This window comes from Gymnoscopelus microlampas (assembly GCF_963454915.1).
Source record: "Gymnoscopelus microlampas genome assembly, chromosome: 23".
Classification (NCBI taxonomy): Eukaryota; Metazoa; Chordata; class Actinopteri; order Myctophiformes; family Myctophidae; genus Gymnoscopelus; species Gymnoscopelus microlampas.
In genome coordinates this window covers 11,178,267-11,191,861 of record NC_139960.1, presented here as the reverse complement: position 1 = coordinate 11,191,861, position 13,595 = coordinate 11,178,267, and the positions used below count along the sequence as shown (strand labels likewise).

Here is a 13,595-nt window from a genome sequence, read left to right as displayed (position 1 = left end):
AAGTAAAGTACAAATACCTCAAAATTGTATTTAAGTACAGTACTTAAGTAAATGTACTTAGTTACTTTCCACCACTGATTGGGGTGAGTAATAAGTCATTTTTTGGGTGTGAACTACTCCTTCCAGGTGCTTATTTCTTTCACAGGATCTGGCAACACTGCTCGTCACCAGCGTCAACGCTATGTGGTGAACGACGCCACGCAAACCCAACGCGGTGACGTCACTACTTACTTTGACGTCTAACCCGGAAGCAAATACAAACAACAAAGCAGCGGAGGAGAGGAGATTGTTATGTAGCCGTTAGTTACATTGTTGTTATTAAATCACAGCGTTTCTGCTCATAATCAATCCGTGATGGAGGACGACCACCTCTTCATGTTCATGTCCATCTTGTTTCTAATCAGACTGGGCATAGATTGATTGATCAATAGTAATAATAATGATGATAATGACAGCTGCTGTTGTGACACTTTAACGTTTGAAACATTTCCTGGTTTTAACTTGACATTTCCTGTGGGGGTTTTCTGTGTTTTCCCCCTTTGTCATTCAACGCTATAGGTAATATTATAGATATTATGTATACGTTCATTGCTACTAGTGTTGATTATGTCCTTTTTTAATTATTATTATTGATTGTGTGTTTTTAAAGGTAGGGTTAGTGATTTTCTTTGGTTAAAATAAGTCTTAAATAGCTCTATATTCTGATAGTACTCATTGCTATAGAGTGTTTGTTCAGTAAAAGGAGTCTCCATGTCTCTCCAGCTCTTTATAAAACAGAAAATGCATTTTTGTTTCAGTTTCATTTCCAATTTTATCTAATCAGGATAGAGAACTCAATCAGGATATAGATTAAACAAGTGAAATTGGAAGTGATGACACTAAGAAATGAGCAGACAAAATTGGAACTGGAACACTATAAAAATGAAGCTTAAAAATGGGTACTTTCTCCTGATTGGCTGAGATTTTGACACCTACCGAAAAATGTATTTTCTGTTTATTAAAGAGCTGGGGAGACAGGGAGACATCTGTTACTGAACAAACACTCTATAGCAATACTATCAGAATATAGTGCTTTAACCTTTAAACAAAATACTTTTTGTTTTAACCAAAAAATATCACTTACCCTACCTTTAAATGTCTTGATGAATTGAATACACAGACATGACCTCAATGGAAAAAACAAACATAGGGCTTTTTGTGTTATCCTAGCCTTGGAACAAGACTATCATAGATGTTTTTTTATTGGCTGACTTTTACTTTCGTATCTGTGTGTATCTTAGATATGAAAATGTGAAAATCGATCAAATACATCCATGATATATCTTGATCCAAGGCTAGTGTTACCCCATTAACAAGCTTTATAAACCGTACCTCTGTACAATCTGCAAACTGTTGATAAAGTGTTCAATCAATCAATCTATATAATATACAGCAAATCAACAGTGTAGATTATTTTGTGCTGGGACTTATTATGAATGAGTTCTTATGAATATTGTGGTGTAATTGTTTCAGATAGAGTCATCATGTCGGCTCCACCAGAGGAGGACCAGGCTTCCTCCCCAGAGATGGAGGAGATGGACACCTCAGAACCCAACTGGTCCTGGTTCTACCTGGCCGAGTGTGGAGTGTGGCACATGTTTGAGGTACCATGATGATGAGCCTGTGTGTGTGTGTGTGTGTGTGTGTGTGTGTGTTTGGCACTCACTACCCACTATACGCAGTGGTTCTCAACCTGTGGGTCGGGACCCCCAGGGGGGTCCCCACATGATTTTGAGGGGGTCCCCACTCCCAGATGACAGTGAAGTGACAATTTAAGGACTTTTAAGACAAAAAAATAAGAGGAAAAATATAGAAAAGAAAAAGACCATTACTGCATCAAAAGTAATCGACAAACTATACTATAAAAACTGGTCGAACATTGGCCAAATTGTCAAATAATATAAGACAGAGGCAAAATTTGTGAAAATAGCAGATCTACAAGCACACAACGCCTCGCAACGAGCTTGTAGATCAGCTATTTTCACAATATTTATCTGTGGAACAGAGTCAAACTAAATGTAATGCCTCAACTCAAATTGATTATTTTGGGAGGTCCCCAGTTCATATATGATTATTTTTGGCGGGTCCCCAGTTCAAATATGATTATTTTTGGGGGTCGCCGCTTGAAAAGGTTGAGAACCACTGCACTATAGCAGTGGTTGTTTCTCGAACTTTTTCACGTCAAGGACCCCCAAGTTGATATGTTTTTGGCCGTGGCCCCCCCCCCCCCCATCTGAAAAGGCTTTGTGCCAGGGACTCCGGAAGATACATTTTTTTGTTTTAATCTAAATTATTCAAAGTTTTCCAAACATTTTCAATATTTTTTCAAAAAATAGCAGTAGATCTGCTATTTTTTAATAGCCAACGTATACATGGATAAAGTGGTTAAAATGATTGTGGCGCTATATTAACTATACTTTTGCTGGGTAACCCCTGGAACCCCCCCCCAGGACCCCACTTTGAGAACAAATGCACTAGAATGGCTGTGATATTTATATACATTTCATGTATGTAATATCGCAGCCGTTCTAGGGCTATGCCAACTATAGAAGCCACCATCCATTCCTACCCCACCTCCATTTCTATACTCTGTCTGTCTGTCTGTCTGTCTGTCTGTCTGTCTGTCTGTCTGTCTGTCTGTCTGTCTGTCTGTCTGTCTGTCTGTCTGTCTGTCTGTCTGTCTGTCTGTCTGTGTCTATCTTTCTGTCTGTCTGTCTGTCTGTGTCTATCTTTCTGTCTGTCTGTCTGTCTGTCTGTCTGTCTGTCTGTGTCTATCTTTCTGTCTGTCTGTCTGTCTGTGTCTATCTATCTGTCTTTTTTTTTCTTCTTTTCTTTTTACCTTAACCACTTGAACCGTAGCATCCCTATTCTGGGGGGAACATTTGCCAAAAATAGCCGATCTACAAGCTCACATTTCGGCGATCCTTCCTTCCTTTCATTGTAGCATGGATAGTAGATCTCGTAATCTTCATATTGCCCTCCTAATACGTGAGGGGGCCGTGTTTGTTCGATTGCTTTTTTTATTTTTTTTATTTCATTTGTTATTGTATTTAGTTGTTTTTTTTAATTTTCCAATTATTATATTTTTAAATAAATGAAAAAAGTAATTAGATCACGTATTAGAAGGACAACATCAGTCACCAGAAACAAGGACGGGTGTTTCCGATGAATCTAACATGGTTAAAATGGAGTTTGAAGTTACAATGGGTTTGTATAGTAAGGGGGCGTGTCTGATAAAATGAATATCAAATATCTAAATACTGATCAAGCAACTTAAAAACTGTCCGGGGTGCTCCCAAAAGCCTGAGTAGATGATGAAATGACCCAAAATTAGTTTGAAAGTGAAACATCCCTTTAAGGTAGTTATAATGTGCTGTTCCACTCAGCTTATAATACATTATGACCAGCACTTATACGTTATAGCCGTTGTTATAAGTTGTCATACATGATTATAAACATTTATATTGAGTGTTATAATGCCTTATAAGCCTATTATAATGCATTATAAATGTAGTTATAACTTATTATAGACCCGACCTTTAAGTAAAGTGTTACACCTTGGTCTTCTAATCTATCTATCGATCTATCGATCTATCAATCTATCTATCTATCTATCTATCTATCTATCTATCTATCTATCTATCTAGATATCATTATGTAGTGCATCCTTCCAGTCTACTTTATACATTTCTATACATCCTGCCATCCACCTATTCCTCCAACAATTCATACAGTATGTAGATCTCATTCATTTGCACCAGTCCATCACCTTGTTTTCTCATGAGCTAAATATTGTTCCTTCCTTCCTCCAGATCGACCCCAGTGCTGCGTGCTCAGTGACCAGCGCTCAGATCGAACAGTTCTACAGCAGGAACCAACATGGAGTCATGGAGTTCTACACGGCCAAGTACACCTACAAGCTGGACTTCTCAGGTAACATAGGAAGTACTGTTTAACCCATTAAGACCGTGTCATTTTTAGACTTCTTTGGCTATTCAAAAATTGCAGATATACAAGATGTAGATCTGCATTTTTTTGAGAAACTAAATAGTGAAAATGTGTGCAAATCTTTGAATATATATGCATTTTTAACTCAAATCTTTGCTTCTGGGGGTCCCTGGAACAAAGTATTTTGAGATGGGGGGGTCCGCGGACAAATACATATAATCTTGGGTGGTCCTTTACATGAAAAATGCTTGAAAACCACTGATATTTTAGCAACATACGTTTTTTATTCTTACATTTGTAGAATCCCCCTGAAGCTAAGATTTGAGTTCAAAATGTTTGCTTTAAAAAACATATACATTCAAAGATTTGCACACATTTTCACGATTTGAAAAAACAATCTACAAGCTAGTGCCCATGCTATGTATGAGCTTGTAGATCTGCTATTTTTGAATAGCCCAAGTATAAGATAATGGTTAAAGTGGTTAAAATCTAAAATGACAGATGCCTTCCCGGTCTTAATCGGTTACGAAGAGAGGAGGTCGCACAGCTCGTAGCCATGATGCAAAACTCTTTTTGTTTATTTGAAAAGTAACCAACGTTTCAACAAAGTCTTCTTCAGGGTTTGACAAACACGGATATAAAGCTCACATTTTGAGAGGAGTAACCAGTGAATATGAAAAGTCTTTAAAAAACAAGAATGTACACAAAGGTCATGGTATACAAAAATATATAAAAGTACAATATACATTCAATGAATCCTCTAAAACAGGGGTCTTCAACAGGGGGTCCGGGACCCCTAGGGAGTCCTCAGAGTTACTACAGGGGGTCTGCCAAATCTTTGTGTGATATGATTTTTTATTTTACCTTGAACCACTTGAACCCTAGCATCCCTTTTCTGAGGAGAACTTTAGCCAAGAATAGCAGATCTACAAGCTCACAACGCCTCGCGCTGCGAGGCGTTGTGAGCTTGTAGATCGGCTATTTTTGGCAAAGAGGCTATACTGTAGGTGTAGAGGGAAAAAGAGCAGACCACGTAAACAAAAAATGTTGAATCTGAAACACAATTTTATACGATAGAGTAGGGGGTCCCTGCTTCATCTCTCACTCAGCTAGGGGGTCCTTGGCCTGAAAACATTGAAGACCCCAGCTCTAAAAGTTTGAAACATGAAGCACCATATACACGAGACAGTAAAATCTAACTCTGGTCACAGAGCCAAAGGAGGGGAGACATTATAATGTTTTCTAAATCCTAACAGGATGTTGCTATATCAGTGGTGCTCCAAGTTCTCCATGTCAAGGACCCCCAAAATGATATGTATTTGGCCGTGGACCCCCATCTCAAAATATGTTGTTCCAGGGACCCCCAGAAGCAAAGATCGGAGTTAAAAATGTTCGCTTTAGCAGATCTACAAGCTCATATCTGCTATTTTTTGAATAGCCAAAGAAATAAAAAAATGACACTGATGCTTTTCCGGTCTTAATGGATTAAGTGCTGAAATCGGGTGGGCCGCGAAAACTTTCTAGATGTTCAGGGTGGCCCTGATCCAGTAAAGGTCGGGAACCGCAGATTTCTACATCATGGCGAGTCAGGAATTGGACATGAACACGGTCGTGCAGTCCCCTAATAACGTTTGACTTGTTGACGCACTTCTCTCCTAGTCATGAAGCAGATCAACGTAACGACAGGGAAGCAGCGGCCAATCAAACGCTCCCTCCATTCTGCAACTGGCTTCAGGTACATTTGAGGAATTGTGAACACCGCGAGGTTATAATAGTTTTGGATTTTTCATTATAGTTTAGTTTTAGTTCGTTTTGACAATTTATTTTCGAATTCAGTTTTAATTTGTTTTTGAGAGCGGGTTTGCTAGTTTTTATTGGTTTTGATTTTTGTGACAACGCTTAGTTTTAGTTTAGTTTTTATTAGTTTTAGTTTAGTTTTAGTTTTTTTCATTCTTTGGGTTATTTGTCAGGTGCAGGATTTATAAAGGTCAGAGTAAGTATTGTGTTATAAAAACTCAAAACAAAAAAATATATATCCAGGTAAGGCCTCTGCAGACAGGGTGCGATTGGTCAATCAGTTGTTACCGCATGCGAAAAGACGCACGAATCGAACTGGGTTCGATCGAAAAAAAATGTATATTGTCCGTTTTTTCTGTGCGAAAAAGCACACCCTGTCTGCAAAGGCCTTTACTGTTGGACAATCAACAAGAAAAACAAACTAAAATAAGTCTATAATTTCACACACTACAGTTTCAGTTAGTTATCATTGTATTTCTATTATAGTTTTCATTTAGTTCAGTTAACAAAAATCCTTTTTTCAATTTTAGTTTTCGTTAATTATAATAACCTTGGAACTCAATATCGTGCATTTGTACAGTAATACAGTAATACAGAAAGTACTTCTGATGATATCCTTGTTGAAATGTGCGATAGTCCAGTGTGCCATTACATATTTTATTCACTGGAACGCCTAACTTCATTTCCCAGGTTCATCTGTGATAATCTTGCGTTGCCTGTACCCTGCCATTGGGAAAGAATTAATACAGATGAACCCTATCAGGTCAGTAAAACTCCATGTATGAGTATGATATGCATGCATGTGACATACTGCAGCGGGTCGGGACCGCCAGGGGGGTCCAGTATGACAGTGAAGTGACAATTTAAGGACTTTCAAGACCTTTTTAATACCTCAAAAAAATAAAGAAAGAACATAAATAAGACCATTACTACATTAAAATAATCAACAAACTATACTATAAAAAAAGAAAATGGCCGATCTATAAGCTCACAACGCCTTGCCTGTGAGCTTATAGATACAATATTTACAAGCCACTTTACATAAAAACAAGCCCATAGTCGCTTAGAATAAGCAGACATGGCAACACTGGTTACTGGTTACATCCCATAAACTCACTGGAAAAGTCTTCATCGCCTGCAACAGTACTTTGACTTTATTTTTGTACTTTACTCCCTTCCCCTCTTTCAGCTCGTCCAGCTGGGCAGAGAAACCTACGAGTTCAAAGAAGTTGCCAGACTGTACGACAGGACCATGGGACACCCCATCAAATCCATCCAGAGGATTCAGAACCTAGACTTATGGGAGTTCTTTTGCAGGCAGGCAGAAGTAAAGTATATGAGAATGTTGACGTGTGGATCCATAGTCGTTTTTTAACAGAAAAGAACAAAGACAAACCATGCCGTGTTTTGTATGGGGTCAGAGCTTCGTAACAAGGACGATTTTGTTTTGGTTTTGGAATTCAGTTTCACTGGGTACAGTTTAAGCCACTGTCACATCCTCGAAAGATGCAAGCCACGTTTCTTTAGCCACACTTCCTCTGCGGACAAACTCGTTCCTTTTAAAGATTAAATATTTTACAAGAAATCGAAGTGAGAAGTAGTTTCGAAGTAGTTTCCTAAAACCAATTTTGGGTTTTGTGAAAATACCATCTTAACCCACGGTCGGTGTTAACTTTAGTCAACAACTAGAAAAAGTGCTCCTCGGAGCACAGGTCTCCGCCAGGTCAGGTACGTTATTGTGGCCTCCTGGTGGCACTATAATAGGCCAATGTGAAAAGAGTGGCATTTCTTCTTAGGCCTTTCAATCGGACACTGCATTCATGAGTTGAGGCATTTTGGGCCAAAAATGTGTGTTTGCTAAATTAGACCTGCTGGTGGCGCTATAACAGGTCAATGTGAAAAGGGTGTTATTTCTTCCTCAGCCTAGTGGGAATGTGCGTGTGTGAAATGGGTTTTGCACAAATTGGCCTCCTGGTATAACAAAAAAAATTGGGGCAGAGGTTCTGAATTGGCATCCAGGGAGTGTGTGTGCACCGTTTCGGGCCAGCGACCGGGCCAACGGTGCCGGAGATTAGCTGTCCGCAGACGGACAGGACACACGGACAGACGGATGGACGGACGGACGGACGAACAGGGGGCAAAACATACTCTCTCGCCACGCCTTTCGGCCTGGCGGAGACAATTACAAGTTGCCATGTTTAAGTGCCTCGACGCCTTGGTTGGTGATTCATCTGTGTTTTTTGTTGATGAACTCTTAACAATAAGAACTATGCTCTCTTTGTTGTGTTCTCATTCGCCGGTTCTCCCTAAAAGGAAGAAGACGCAGTTAAGAAAAATCAAGCGCACGCTGGACATCGATGAGCGAATGCTGTTCCACGGCACCGGCCACAGCAACGTACAGGCCATATGCACGTATAACTTTGACTGGCGCCTGACAGGGAGTCATGGCGATGTCTACGGCAAAGGTAATACTTCTTACCCTCCACATTGTAGTGTCTCGCCTCACAATTTTCAAATGCTTCCGTCATCCAGTCTGGAGCTAGCTCTGACAAGCCGATGGGACGCCTCCTCCTCACTTCCGTTTCATTGTCACAGTCGCGCAAATGTATAAAAATCATCTAAGCTTATATAGCTTGCTGCTTAGCAGAAATGGAAATAGGATCAATCCCATTGAGACCTGAAGCCGATTCTACATGTCTCCTAAATCTCAACAGTATTCTGAAAAACGTATGTTTCTATATCACTGGTGCTCAATCTTTTTCATGTCAAGGACCCTCAAAATTGTATGTATTTGGCCGCGGACCCCATCAAAATATTTTGTTCCAGGGACCCCCAGAAACAAAGATTTGAGTTAAAAATGTTCGCTTTAAAAATATGTATATTCAAAGATTTGCGCACATTTTCACGAATTTTCAAAAATAGCGGATCTACAAGCTCGTAGCGCGGCACTCGGTGCCGCGCTATGAGCTTGTATATCTGCTATTTTTGAATAGCCCAAAGTGTAAAATAATGCTTTCTTAGCTCAAATCTAAAAATGACACAGTTCCAGGTCTTAATGGGTAAAGATATTTTAAACGGAAATGACGATCAGATGACAGCTTCCTGTCTCGGATTTCGGAAGGTGTAGTTCCAGACTCTATAGCATTCGGAGATTGTGGAGTAGTTGTCTGGCTACCTGAGATTATATTGTGACTATATTGTGAAACTTGTGAAATGACATACCATAGCGATTCACTCTTACTTATATATTTTCATAGATTTATTGACACTCACGCCTACATTTCTTTATAATAACATCGTGTATTGCTCAAATACTCGTACGTATTGACATAACTAGGTCAATTATATTGTGATTTTCCTAACATCAAAGAAAAGGATTGTTTTAAAAGGAAGCTTAGGCTTTATATACGCAACACATTCAATAACATCTTAGCGTACATGCTAGTTTGATGTTTGTGGACCTTGTGGACCTTGCTACTTTGTATATTTGATTTTAGATCAGTTTTATTCTTTTTTAAATTTTCTTCTGTTATGACTTTTTTGTTGTTGTATTTGTTTGTGTGTGTGTGTGTAGTACATTATGTAATGTTTTCTATTTTTGTTCATGTATATTATTGTCTTGGACCCCAGGAAGCCTAGCTGTCCTTTATAGGTCATTGGTTCTCAAAGTGGGGTCCGGTGACCCCCAGGGGTCCTTGGGAGGGTTCCAGGGGGGCCCCAGAAAAAGTAGTTAATAATGTACAGTAGCATCACAAACATTCTAACCACTTCATCCATTTATATACGTTGGCTATCCAAAGATAGCAGATCTACAAGCTCAGCAGTGCGTCACTTCGTGCCGCGCTGCAAGCTTGCACATGCACATCTGCTATTTTTTGGGAAATTCTGAATAATTTTGTATTGTTTTTAAACGTAACTCTTCTCTTGTGTTTGTACCTGGCACAAAACATTTTCAGATGGGGTCCGCGGCCAAATATATATCAATTTGGGGGTCCTTGGCTCGAAAACGTTTGAGAGCTACTGATTTAGATAAACAAAAACTCTGAACACCTTTCTGTCCAGATTCTAACGTTGATCCGTCCTTCTTCTTCTGCTCTCTGCCTCTTCTCTACACAGGGAGCTATTTCGCTAGAGACGCCAAATACTCGAGCAAGTTCTGCCTGACGACGGGGAAGCACAACACCACCCTGCAGAGACACGGGCTCGCGCCGCCAATATTCGCCACCGAGCCCCCGTACAAGACCATGTTCCTGGCCAGGGTGCTGGTGGGGGAGTACACCGCGGGCCACCCTCAGTACTGCAGGCCGCCGTCCAAGGACGCCGGCTTCACACACTTCTACGACAGCTGCGTGGACGACGTGGGAAACCCAAAGATTTACGTCATCTTCGACAGCAACCAGATTTACCCCGAGTACCTGATCGAGTTCTACTGATGTCTTTGACAAGAAGAGTGCATTGATGTTTTGTTTGCACAGTTCTTCAGAAGCTATACAGTAAACTGACACACATCTACCAATCTGGATTAGATTTTGATTATAAAAAAGCAAAATGATCGGTACTTATGCAAGGAAAGGCGTTTTGTGGGGGACCATGGTGGGTGTTTCGTTCAGTTAGATTCAGCACCTAACTGAGTAAAGGGGTGATCTAAAGCAGTGGTTCTCAACCTTTTCAGGCCGTGACCCCCCCAAAATAATCATAGCTGACTTGGGGACCCCCCCAAAAATAATCATATTTGAGTTGAGGCAATACATTTTGTTTGACTCGGTTCCACAGATAAATATTGTGAAAATAGCCGATCTTGCGAGGTGTTGTGAGCTTGTAGAGCAGCTATTTTCACAATTGTTGCCTCTTTCTTGTATTATTTGACAATTTGGCCAATGTTTGACCAGTTTTTATAGTATAGTTTGTTGATTACTTTTGATACAGTTATGGTCTTTTTTTCATTTAATTTCTTTCCTTTTTTTCCCTCCCTTTTATTTTAGGTATTACAAAGGTCTTAAAAGTCCTTAAATTGTCACTTCACTGTCATCTGGGGACCCCTCAAAAGCCATGTGGGGACCCCCCCCCCCCTGGCCCTGGGGGTCCCGGCCCACGTAGATGAGAACCACTGATCTTAAGTGCCTTTTATGGGATTTGGGGGGAAAAACAAGAAGACAATGCAGAAATGTATGTAATTGGTGTTGTATGTTATGTTTTGTATAGGTTTTGTACTACTAATATATATTATAACTGACCATATGTGCAAAAGAAAGGCCCAATATATCGGAGAACAGCCACACATTGCCTGAGGGTGTTTTACGATGAAAAGACACAGATTACTGTAAGTGTGTAATCTGAGGATGTTTTCTTCTTTAGAGTTTGTTTGTGGCGGTTTTTGTATTTTATACAGTGCCTGTCGTTGCCTGTTGTAGAGTATCTGTGCGCAGTTGTTTTAAAATAGGTGACACATGCAGACCTGAAGCGTCTTCGACAGGGGTCTTCAACGTTTTTTTCAGGCCAAGGACCCCTTAGCTGAGAGAGAGAGATGAAGCAGCGAGCCCCCCCCCCATATTGGATTCATGTTAAATGTGTTTTCAGACATTTAACGACTTGAACCCTCAATACTTTGTAAACTTTGACCTTTAGCTCTGTACTTGATCTGCTCTTTTTCCCCCTGTAGACCAAACCTCTTTGCCGAAAAATAGCAGATCTACAAGCTCACAACGCGTCTGTGGCCCGTTGTGAGCTTGTAGATCTGCTATTTTCGGCTAATGCCACCCCCCCCCCCAGAATAGGGAATGCGAGGGTTCAAGTGGTTAATGTTAAAAAAATGTTTTAACCCATTTAGACCTGGAACGCATCTGTGTCACTTCAGGTTTCTTTGGCTATTCAAAAATAGCAGATATACAAGCTCATAGCGCGGCACCGAGTGCCACGCTATGAGCTTGTAGATCTGCTATTTTTGAAAAATCATAAAAAAATATTTTTTAGATTTTTTTTCAAAAATCTGTTAGGATTTCATTTTCAGAATCGGACTCAGGCCTTAAAAAAAGTCCCTATCACGCAAACATTTGGTGGCCTCCCTGCAGTATCTCTGAGGACGCCATAGGGGTCCCGGATTCCCTGTCGAAGACCCCTGGCTCTAGGATGTTAATACTGTAGGTGTCACTCGCTACCTGGATTCGAACCTGTTCCTCCCGTATACACGGGAAGCCAAACGGCCAACCGCTCAGGCAAAAGCCAGGGTAAACCTTTTCCTTGGCCTATAGGGAAATATTGGGCCTCTGGGCATCAGCCAGGGCTACTCCTCCTCCGCCACATACAAGTAGAAATATACGGCACTGCATCCAAATCCACCGCAATCAAGCATGAGCTATGGTCGTAGGGACCTTGTAGTGATCAGAACATCTGGGCGGCCCAACTGTAGAAGTGGTGCCAAACATCTACCACAGTGTTCTGAGCTTTCTGTTGCCTAAAAATAACGCCTTTTAAAAACCACTGCTTTTTCTTGTTTAGGCCACGGTCACACCAAAGTTTAATTCTACCTATGAGGGTGGATTCCAATGCTTAGGCTCTATGCACAGCAGCCATATTGGAAAGAAAAAATTGGGCCTTTTCTTACATCCTTCACAGGTGTTACCAATGATTCTAATTAAGGCTCTGTTCCATTCTGGTCAGACAAAGTCAGGGTGCTGATATTGTGCATGTTGGCTCACTGGAAACGCTGCTACACCAGTGGGTCCAAGTGTGGTCCAGGGACCCTCATTGTTCCTTGAGGAGGTTCCAAATGGCACCTTACGGGTGTGTAACTCTTGGTTCCATTTGTACACCCTCAGAGTTATGGGGTTGTGAAATTAAAATGTTTGAGAACCACAGTGCTACTGCACTAAATGGAACAGAGCCTTCATTAGAATCATTGGTAACACCTGTCACGGAAGTAAGGAAGAGGCCCAATTTCTTTCCAACATGGCTGCGTGTGCAGCGCCATTACCATTGAAAAGCATTGGCACAATCCACCCTCATAGGTATAATTAAACTTCGGCGTGACCTTGCCCTTACTCATCGGAACTGTGACCTTGTTAATCGTCGTCGCACAGCGCAAGCTGTGTGTATAGTGTAATATATTAACGTATGCATGGGAAGCATTTTTTTATGTTTGTTGGCAAAACCTACCTCTGCACTCGGAACCTTTTGTACCGAGTATATTAAATCCCAATATTTTGTTTTCCTTTCCATGAAAGGGTTTTTTAATTGTATCACAATGTGAAATCACACATTTCACATGAACTCATATGCTATGCTCAGTGGGCAATACTTTAATGGATGTGCAAAAGAGACACTGATTGAGATGTGCGGAACATTTCTTAAATGAAGTTTAAATGACATTAATCAGCACCATACGTTTTGATCTGCTGATGAGGCAAAGGCAAGTTTAAAAGGTTTTATGTAAACTGGCATAATATGGGCAAGTTTAGTACTGTAAATAAAACATGTATGAACCATGCGTTATTGTGTTTGTGACTGATGATCTTTGATCGAACCTTTTTACACACTTCATTTCTGTGTGTGTGTGTGTGTGTGTGTGTGTGTGTGTGTTGTCAAATGAAATTGCATTATGGCTGTCAAACTAAATTAATACAATTCTTAGATGAACCCTAGGATTCCATTGTGGGGTGAAAATAGCCTAGGGTGAAAAGTCTACACTGCCAAGAGTGTACACAACGCGAGGCGTTGTGTGCTTGTAGATTTGCTATTTTCTCAAAATTTGCCTCTGTCTTATAGTATTTGACCATTTGGCCAATGTTTGACCAGTTTTTATAGTATAGTTTGTC

General features: G+C 40.4%; 1 protein-coding gene across 1 annotated transcript; it reads left to right on the top strand.

The window, feature by feature from the left end:
- Positions 1 to 285: 285 nt before the first annotated feature.
- On the top strand, positions 286 to 13,209 carry LOC311039490 (protein mono-ADP-ribosyltransferase PARP11-like). Its single transcript, XM_084049401.1, has 8 exons — positions 286 to 558; positions 1,513 to 1,643; positions 3,852 to 3,972; positions 5,647 to 5,722; positions 6,475 to 6,547; positions 6,974 to 7,101; positions 8,098 to 8,249; positions 9,901 to 13,209. The coding sequence occupies exons 2-8, from the start codon at positions 1,524 to 1,526 to the stop codon at positions 10,215 to 10,217; spliced, it is 987 nt and encodes a 328-aa protein (XP_083905527.1). The 5' UTR covers positions 286 to 558; positions 1,513 to 1,523; the 3' UTR covers positions 10,218 to 13,209.
- The last annotated feature ends 386 nt before the right edge of the window (positions 13,210 to 13,595 follow it).

What these genes read in the sequence shown, in the direction of transcription:
- LOC311039490 (XM_084049401.1), top strand. Translation starts at nt 1,524, where the DNA reads ATGTCGGCTCCACCAGAGGAGGACCAGGCTTCCTCCCCAGAGATGGAG. An exon ending in GAGTGTGGCACATGTTTGAG is followed by an intron (nt 1,644 to 3,851) that starts GTACCATGATGA and finishes TCCTTCCTCCAG; the next exon opens with ATCGACCCCAGTGCTGCGTG. An exon ending in ATACAGATGAACCCTATCAG is followed by an intron (nt 6,548 to 6,973) that starts GTCAGTAAAACT and finishes CCCCTCTTTCAG; the next exon opens with CTCGTCCAGCTGGGCAGAGA.